Source organism: Bombus vosnesenskii, unplaced genomic scaffold, assembly GCF_011952255.1.
Source record: "Bombus vosnesenskii isolate JDL3184/JDL3185 unplaced genomic scaffold, Bvos_JDL3184-5_v1.1 scf7180000016195, whole genome shotgun sequence".
NCBI classification, from domain to species: Eukaryota; Metazoa; Arthropoda; class Insecta; order Hymenoptera; family Apidae; genus Bombus; species Bombus vosnesenskii.
This window is the reverse complement of record NW_022884308.1, coordinates 1-10,411: the sequence shown is the minus strand read 5'-3', so window position 1 is coordinate 10,411 and position 10,411 is coordinate 1. Positions and strand designations below refer to the sequence as shown.

At 37.2% G+C, this 10,411-nt stretch overlaps 1 protein-coding gene across 1 annotated transcript; it reads left to right on the top strand.

The window, feature by feature from the left end:
• Positions 1–9,732: 9,732 nt before the first annotated feature.
• LOC117241591 lies at positions 9,733–10,405 on the top strand (the record flags this gene model as incomplete). The annotated part of the gene is made up of 1 exon (XM_033507460.1): positions 9,733–10,405. A coding segment is annotated over exon 1 (645 nt), but the record flags the coding sequence as incomplete, so codon positions are not given.
• Positions 10,406–10,411: the final 6 nt, after the last annotated feature.

Here is a 10,411-nt window from a genome sequence, read left to right as displayed (position 1 = left end):
TTTTATTTGAATTACATAGGACTGAAGATATCTGTTCACTGTTCCTTTAGGTTTTCAAATTAAGAAACGTTGAAAATCTCTCTATGAAAAATTAATAATTGAAATATTGTATCATAAGATTGCATGTTAAATTTGATTTATTTCAGTACCAAGTAACGATTTGTTAGATTAAATTCGTGTGAACCGATCGAAGTTAAGAACATAATGAGAGTACAGATTTTTTTTATTGAGAGATCAAATTAAAGATTTTGCCACTATTGTTTCGAAAATTCTTCATCATTTGTGAAACACGTTCTCTCAGAATTTAAAGTCGATCGGTTTTCTAATCAGAAACAAAGAAATTGTTTGGTAAATTTATTATCACTTACGAAAATCACAATTTTTCAGTCGACGAGGTTTCCTGGCATGAAATATACGACAAAATTATGTGTTATTTATCGATAAGATTATTTCTCCACTGCCTCGGATTAACTCGAATTCACGCAACTAAATACAGCAGATTTTTCTCCGGTACACATCTTAATTGCACTTTCGTCGCGATTAACACAGTTTGATACAATGGAATGAAAGATGCATTAATTATTTCTGCGAAACGCGCTTCCACTAAGCTAACGAGTTACAGTTCTCTTATATTTACCCCGCTAAAACAAAGAAATGAAAAACCACCCTCTCAACACTAAGATTGCTAAATCTGTTAAAATGACACAGACCGATTTTTCGTTTGTACATTACAATTGGCAAAATTGTTACGGTTTTCGTTATATCGCTTCAATCATAATTATTTACGCTATTGATCAAACATTTGTAATAAAATTCAAGAATTTAAGAGAAAGTCAGTTCAGGACTTTGTGTTCTGTTAGAAAACTTTTACATCAGAATTCTATCGAACTGAAGAAAATTACCACTGACAAATTTATCGTTTCAAAACAAAAATTACTAGGAGTAATTCGATGTAGCTATAGCTTAACAGGTTTTTAAAATGTGTACATATATTTTTACACATATTAAACCTTCATAATTCGAATACTAAAATCCTACAAGTAAATGTGATAACATTTCTCTTGACAATCTTTGCATAAAATATCTAAGACAAACTTTTAACGACTCGATCGAGGATAAAGAAAACCGATAGTCTTGAGAGAAAGATACCATATCATATTCACTTTTTTAGAGATTCTTAATGAGAAATAGTTTGGACAAACTGTAAATCCAGAAGACTCGCTACGTGCGTAAATGATGTAGAGACATCAGAGAGAAAGGAACCGAAATCGACGCGTAGGAACGTCGGTTTTTAGAAATATTCCATTCAATGTACCGATGAAGCAATGTACTCACGACAGGAATTCGAACGAAATCCTTTCTGGTCCTAGCCGCTACCGAAGAATAATGGCCGCGCAGAGGATTGCCACTTCACTCATCGCCGACTATCCTTGCACTAAAGCTCTGTCACCTCGCTCTGGCAACGATAACAAAACTTGCGGACGTAGTTCAGCATTTTAGAGGCCCTGCATTCGATCAGGGTACGTGGAGAGCGTGCCAGCGTGTAATTCTTCGCCACTTAGAGTGGGTCATTAACGATGCCCTCCACGATCTTTCGAAGCTCGCGTAATTCTCGTGCACGCGCTTCTTATCCTCTTTATTCTTTTTCGTTACGTTCACCTTCTTTGCTTCTTTTCTTTTTTCGCTCGAAAAATGCAAGATAAAGTTATGATCTTCGTTATTCGCTGACTCGAGTCGATTATTAGACTATGTGGATTTTTAAACGTTCGCGGGCAGTTGAAAAGGCTTTCGATGAGAACATTCAACGAATGTCGAAAGCATTGTGATTTTTAAAACGCACGATCCTCTACGAGGAGATCTAATTTTCTATAGTAAACTTGTTCCATATTATCGTTGCTACTATCTACCATATACTTATTACGCGTGGTTGATAGATGGTTATGCAACGTACATTCTATGCATTTTTGAGAAACTAGAGAAGCTTTGAATAAAAATCACTACTGCATCATAAAAATATTCTATTTTTCGATAGATTCGATGCTACATAAAAAGATGTCGTTCTTCATAGCGATCTTTTGCATAATTTATTCTTGTTAACCTCAACATTTCTTTAATTAATACTCTCCTAATACCTACCCAATGTAAAAATATTAATTTTCATTGAGACATTAATGTGCATAGATAGAACATTAGTGTGGAGTTTTATCCATCTATAGGAAATTTAGAAACGAGAAAATCCGTAAGACGCTCCTAATATACAAAAATGTATTCTTTATAATGTTCCAGAATATTTGGTAAATAAACAAATTTCTGCTTACAATCTATTTCGTTGATCATTCATTAAAGTATAAACTTTGCCTTTTGACATATTTTTTCTTTTTTTCTCTCATCTAAATAATGTCTTTGATACACGAAGGTGTAAATTTACATAAATATCCTTGATCAAATTTGATTCTCACGCGAATAGTATAACGATGTGTTGTCACGATAAGCATTTTTGTATTCGAGTAAAGTCTGATCGAAAAAGAGGACTGAAGAGGGTTATACGATGGAAGAGAGGCTTGCAGAGAAGCTGGGAAACAGTTTACAAGTCGGGCTAGGAAAGGGAAGATTGAGTAGTTTAGTTGTATGTTGGAAAAGAGGTTATATGAGAGGGACTGGGAAATAGAATCGAAAAATTATGCGTTCAAGCTTATTGAAAAGAACTTTTTTTAAGAGTGTTCGTAATATATTCATCGTACATGTTTTAAGGAATTTATTTGATACATCTGAGATTTATAGTAGCTTTTGCTTGTGTAATTCTGCTCATTTCTTATAGATGCCTTTTCTTTGTCGCAATATAATGTTATTCATAACATGCAATGACATTTCCAATGGTGTTCCCTATCCTCGCATAATACGTATCGGTAATTCTGTCATAATACTTCATCTATGCACATATGCAGTCGACAGTCTGTCGCCCAAAGTAGCCGCGGCCAACGGGATGACAAAAGGACGTACTCACAAAGTCTAAGTCTGATTAAAACGTGAAATAACCACTGATCGCGAAGATGTTAGTCTTTAGTCGATGAGATCGCGAGCGAGAATGACTTTCCCGTCCCGATGATACCACGGAGGAAAACTATATTGGGGCGTGTCTAAGGACACGAGATCGGATTCGTCGAGAAAAGCCTCCGTTCAGAAAGTAAGGGAAATTGTCGTTGCCGCTAATTGGTCAATCTCTATACCGGTGGTTAGAAAGAGATGCTAGCTGTTTTCGAGGGGCAGTTGCTAGTGGGAGACGCCGCTCGTTGAAAAATTGGTCTCCCCTATTTTCCCGTAGTGGGGACAAAGATTGTTTGTCTGTTTGATGGACTTTAGTTGACTAAATTTTAAGATTTATAACGAGCCCTCGAGCTAGCTGAACATGTACTGTGGAGACGCATCGACATCTGGCAATTATCTTACTCCAGGAATAGGGTCTGCGCGTGGCGAGCCACGGGACAAAAACCGTTGGAATATTTACTGTCACGTGTCGCCACGAATATTTCTTTTAAGCTATAGCATTTTAAGCTTTTGAGCTATAGGATTACTCCATACCTTCGTTAAACAAAGCGTTCATCCCTTGGCCGCGGCTACGTTGGGCGACAGACTGTCGCCTCGAGCCAGAGCTCACTATCACCAATCTCGAACAATTACAATCGGATTAAATAACTACAATTGTTTAATTACTGCTATAGTAGACTCTAGGTTACAATGTTGCGGGGTTATCCAAAGTTCCAAAGGCTCCGGTGTTCTTTCATCTCCGACAGATGAAATATTTTTATTCTCTGATTTATAATTTTGGAAGTGTAAGGATTTCGTCGAGTGAACGAAGAATATTCGTAACGGAGTACCACGTCTTTAAATCAGGAATTTTTGATAAATAAGTAACGTAAGGTTTTCTGAAGCAGATTACTACAAAAAAAGAAATTCATCATAAATATTTATAATATTAGATAAATATTAAAAATTCCTTTTTATGCAAATGCGAGAGGTATATTACCATGAGACTGTGTTCGCATGATAACGATGATAATGGTCGCAGAAACTGTTTTTTGCCTAACGCTATTTTAACATAGACATCGTGTTTTTTGATGGTTACAAAAAAAATTAAATTTTATAGATTATGTATAATCAATTAATTCAGTGATCAGAATTTTAAAGAAACTTTTTAATAGAATAAATGAGAACTCGAAAGGGCAAATACGTGGAATTGTAACGATGTGTTAAGGTGTAGGAAGATTTAACATTAAGCTGTTACTGTTAATTTGTGTTTCCGCCTGTTTGCACGCGTCTGACCATAGACAGGCACGCTCTACTGCGGCTGCCAGGCATCCGCTGCACGTGAGCAATCGTATTTGAATATAACATCTGTTTGATTTGTTTTTACCAACTTTGTGTACCACTAATTACCAGTGGCGAAATTCAGAAATTATTCCGATTTCCTCGAAACAAAAAACATAGAATCTCGTCTTTTTAGATATATGATTTTACTTGGATATGTCTTACAGTTCGAACACCTAACCGATTTTCTGTACATTTAGTATTTATAATAATAGACTTTAGACTAGCTTCACGTACGAATATACAGGGTGGTTGGTAACTGGTGGTACAAGCGGAAAGGGGGGGATTCTACGCGAAAAAAGAAAATATAGAATAGAAATCTTTCGTTAGAGGCTTTGTTTTCGAGAAAATCAACTTTGAATCTTATCTCGTTATAACGGATCTCACTGTAGATCGTTGTCTCGATGGAAAAATTAAGAAAAAAATTTTTATTCTATATTTTCGACTTCTTTCACCCCCTTTCCGCTTGTACCATCAGTTACCATCCACATCCATTCCATATACATCCTGTCCATAAAATTATGAAATACCTACATTTTTCAATTATGTTCAAAATTCTACAGACCTCCCCCTTCCCCGAAATCTCATTTTGCGCTTTCGTCAATCATAAAAGTTTATTTGCGAAAACAAGCAGCCCAAGAAGAACAATTTGCGTCAGTCTAAAATTACCATCACGCATCAAGGAACGTACCTGACGTCAACAAACCTGAAGTCCCTCCCATATTTAACTCTACTAAGCCAACCACGGGAGTTCCGCGTTCAAAATACCAATCGTTCGTTTATTTGCATGAGAAAAGATTTGTCGGTGGCTGGGGAGGAAACGAGCCGAAGCGCGGATAGGTGAATGTCGGAAGAGAAGGGGAAAACCTTCCGAGTCCTGAAACAATTTTCGTTTCGAACAGCTCGTCCTGCTGGTGGGGAGGGTTGCATAAATATTCGAGGTTGCGCATCGTGCTCGACATAGCTGGAAACTGCTGGCAAGCGAACAAGTGGTGGAGAAGGAGCACCAGGACCTTAGTTTCGCCACAGCTCAGTACCAGTTGCGCTCCATACGAGTGTTCATCCAACCTGCTCGAAAGGGTAGAATTCCAACGTGAAGACATTGAGTTCAGTGACATCGGTGAGTTTAAATCCACTATATCTTCTATGAAATCATCGTGACGCTAAATGTAGTTACAAGAAATCATTCTAATTTATTTCTGTGTGTAATTTCTTTTCTTCATTTCGCGTGGTTTCTTACTTGGTCAAAAAGGTGAGGAACTTTTATGCGAGGATACTGTTGATAAATTTGCATCGTCCATCCTTTATTGAATTTATACGCAAGACCATCGACGTTGAGTTTCGCTCGATCATTGTCTATCGAATAATTATAAAATTTATTCTGATTTTTGTGCGTCTTCGGTCCTTTCCTTAGCTTTGTCCGATTCTTTTTTATTTGATCTGATTGATTGTAGCAATTTAAATACGAGGAGACTGCTGGTCAGTTCGAATCGATTATTTTCTGTGCAGTAATCGTAGCAAAATGAATATATTCTAATTTATACGTGTCCTTTGTCCCACTTTGTGCCCGCTCTTTTTCCCCTACTTTCTACTGTTTCGAGGCATGAATGAATCCTCTGAACTTGTTGCTCCGGCAGTGAATGAAAAGTGAAGTTTAGGATTGGAAAGTGAAATGAAAGTTTCAATTCCTCGCTTGTGTTTCACTTGTGGAAAGAATCTTCATCAGAAGTTTGACATTTTTGATAGACGCAAGTGTTTGTGCTCACATTTAGATTTTAGAAAGAATTTTGAATTGTATATGTCGATTATGTATATTGGTCATTTAAAAAAATCATAAACACTGTTCAAACTTCTAAGGTACAATGAGAAAAATACAATGCTCATCATTTTATCTTTCCCATGCATTACTGTACTATTACTTAGTGCTGGAAGTTATAAATACCTCTTGTCGTAACTTATCAAAATGTTCTGCTCAATGATATAGTCCCATTCATCCCCTGTCATTCCCACCAACCATTTACATCTCATAACATAATAATAAAACAGTACTTGACATGATTAATAACATATTAAAAGCATCACTTAGAAGAGATGAATTATTTCATAATATAAACTTTCATGTTTATTAATCCCTTAATGTTTTTGTATTCTAATACTTTTGTATATCGCTTATGCTGTAGGTTGAATATGCAAATTAATATTTTTATAGATATAATTTAAATAATACTCGATAATAGCACTGGATAATATTATATCGAGTACTATTCCTCGAATATTTTACACGTTTTTCCATATTACATAATGGAACATAATTTTTGTCTAAATTACGATGCTTCTAATTAAATTTAAATATAAACGAAAGATTGCTTTCCTTCAAAGTTATTGAAATTCGTAAGAAAAGCGAAAGACAAAATAGAATCGATGTATCGATTAATTCCTTAAAAATTTCTACTCGATAACTGGCCCTTAACATTTCACGAACTATGCGCGTTTTAATATTCATGGTTACAAGAAAGTAAGAAGAAAGAAGCCGAAATAGGTCGACGCGTGTTAGCGGCATATTTTTTATTCGTGTACCCACTTCAAAGTCGTCTATACGTACCTCACCGACCTAATACGAACAGCTCTCTTTTCGGTCTCCTCCCTTTTATTTCTCTCGCATTTTTCTTCTTCCATTTCCTCCTGCCTCCCCCCCTCTCTCTCTCTCTCTCTCTCGTTCGTTCCTTTGGCCTGGATATTTTTCGCGTGGTTCGAGCAACGATGAATTTCCGTGCCGCGAAATTGATGACACGAGGGATAATGAAAATTTATCGAGTATAATAGCCGACGTTCTGATCAAAGACCAAGCCAATCCGTGCCTAAAAAAAAAAAAATTTTTGGATACCGTCAATGAAGCTGTATTATATTTACATATAAACTATATTATATATGGGACGCAGGTGTTCTATATTAAACATAGCTAAATATAGGTAAATGCAATTAAATAGAGTTAAATATACCGTAATGAAATATATTTAGTTTATGAAACTTTTCCTAAATTAAATGGGAAAATTATTCGCATAGCTGGAAATTCGTATAGTATCTATAATAAAAATTTATAAAATAACAAGACAGCTCAGAGGACTTTTCAATATTTTTTATTTCGATATATATACTGCATTTCCATTAATCTTCGTTTCAGATATTTTTAAAAGGTACTTATTAATATCACTTCTAGTCATTTTTTAACATTATTCGATAAAGTTACATTAACAAAATGGTGTTTTTCAATTATACCATTTACTACTCTTTATCTTCATGATTATAATTGATTATACAAGTATCCCATATATCGTAATGAAGCAATTGTGTATAGTTGTAGCATTGTAAAGTTATGACTCTGAGACAACAAAATCGTAAAATTTCTTAAAAAAAATTGGCTGACAGAATATCCTACCAAGTATTATTTTCAGCGAAGCAACAGGTTTTGTCAAACGTATAACCTTTATAAATTTCTGACGTAAAGTATTTCAAATCTATCTTCTCCAAAAAGAAGAACGTCGTAGGATAAAATTGTACATTTTAAAATGTACATTGTAAAATTATACATTTTCGATTTATTTCTTCACGTAGAAAATTTTACCTTATCCTTTATAGTACGATTAATGAGACACACTAAATATTTGAATGCTACGAAACTCGTAAGAACCAGTTGTACTATACTTTAACCAGTTACACATACTAAACGGTATCAAGTAACTTATCGATCAGTATCGCTTTCCTTTAATATGAAAGAACGAAATAAACGTAGAACAGAATTTTTACGAACAGAGAAAGTATTGGGTTGTCCGGAAAGTGTCTTTCTTTCGCAAGCGTGTCTTTTACAACGATGCACCTTCGTACAAACGTAAAACCAAGTCTGTGAAATTTATCTCAACAGAACAAATTGGATCGTACGTAATTCGACAAAATAATATAAAACAAAAAAACGTTGTGCGTCTATTATTTCCTCCTAAAACGAAAGAAACTTTTTGGACAAGCTAATAGTTTTCGAAAGATTTACGACTTGTCTATGGAAGACGAGGGATTGAAAGAACGCCGAAGAATGAGGTTCAATGGATGAACCAGCAGGAAGTTCTCGAAGCAGCCGCGAATCGCGAGTACCCCCACGAAAAGAGATGAAAGTGAATCGAAACTGTAAGACTGTTACGACTTTTCCTCTCCGATATTCGTGAATTGAATCACGGTCAACTCAGCTTGAAAGAGAAGTTCGATTAAAAATCTTCTATTGCAAAATTCCTTAGTCACTCAGGCAGATCCATGCGATTAACTCTTAATTAGTATTCTTGATACAGCAATAGTTACTCAATTTTAGAGTTTCAATAATATACGTTGATTTGTATTTCGTACTTTACGTAATAAGTATCATTGATATTATTTACGGCATAACACTAAATAATAATTTAAATTTCAATATTGAAATTCTGTAATCATATATGTAGTATCGTGGACGAAAGGCCTAAGAAATATCGGGCGAACTATGAACAATGTCGCGAGAGCCGAGGCGTCGTCGGGCCCATCAATGTGTCATCGGTCTTTTCAAGTGCATAGTTTCGTGGAAAAGACCTACGTGACCCTGGCCACGAGCGCTTGCATACCACGTGTGCGGTGGGCCTAGGAAAAAGACAACGGAATGCGGCAACGGCCAGAGCGTTAGTCGAAAAGCAGAGTGCGAGTCGAAAAGCAGAGTGCGAGTTGAGCGGAGACAGAGGTTGCGAGTGGCGTTGCCGAGAGAGTGTGGATTGCGCTGTTTTCTGTGCGTTTGGCGTGAATAGTTCAGGTTGAACAACAATCGTCTTTTTCTGTCTGATTAACATCTCTATTGTCCACTCTTTGTAAACACATTATATCACGATATTACATATTTTTGGGGGCTCAGCCGGGATTGGACAAGACAGAAAACGAAACGGTTTAACAGAGCTATTCGAGCTAGTTGTGAATTTACCGGTACGCGGTGCGGTAAAAGACGATATCGTTGACGGTTTAAGTTTGTGTAGTGTGAAAAATGTCAAACGTCGGGGACGAGCGATTGTCGGGTGAAGAGGGTTCGACGCTGGAGGAGCTGAGGAGTAAGCTCGCGCGAATGAACCTCCCTATATCGGGTGCGAGGTCAGTGCTGATTGCAAGGCTGAATCGGGCGTGTAGGGCTGGACAATCGTGTCCTAAGGGATCGACGGGCGGTGAAGAGCTAACCGGTCAACGTGATCTAGGAAACGTACAGAGAGCTGAGCGTGATTGTAACGAAGATGAAGATGTTGAGAAAATGAATACGAAGGAGTTGAAGGAGCGCCTCGCTAGTTTGGGTTTAAAAACGACGGGAAGAAAAGTAGAATTACGCGCACGGCTACAAGCGGCCATGGATGGTAACGACATATCGTCGGAAGAAGAAAGCGACGACGAAAGTGAGGATGAAGATGACAAGAAAAACGCAAGGGGATACAAGAAAGATACGCGAAGGGTGTATCAGGACCGTGCCGAATGTTGTCGAAGGGCATGCGTTGGTTCGACACTGAGTTTTAGAGACGTCGAAGATGCACTAGAGTCGTTTAGTGGCAACAGAGGTGAAAACGTCGAACGATGGTTCGAGTCGTTCGAGGAAGTCGCTGATACGTGCATGTGGTCGGACGGGCAGAAGACAGTCTACGCCAGGAAGTTGCTGAAGGGATCAGCGAAAATATTCGCAAGTTTCGAGTGTCATGCCAGGACTTGGCATGAGTTGAAGAGGGGGCTGGTGAAAGAATTTTCGAGGAAAGTCAACAGTAGGCAAGTTCATCAGAAACTTGAAGAAACGAAAAAGGAGAGTGATGAAGCATGTTTGGCTTACATGTACCGCATGCTCGAAATAGCCAGCCATGTGGACATGGAGGAGGAAGCAAAGGTGGAATACATAGTGGATGGAATAATAGACGATGAGAACAATAAGGCTATATTATACGGCGCGACGTCAATCAAAGAGTTGAGGAAGAGGTTAGTGATGTACGAAGAGCAGAAGAGTCGCAGAGCAAAG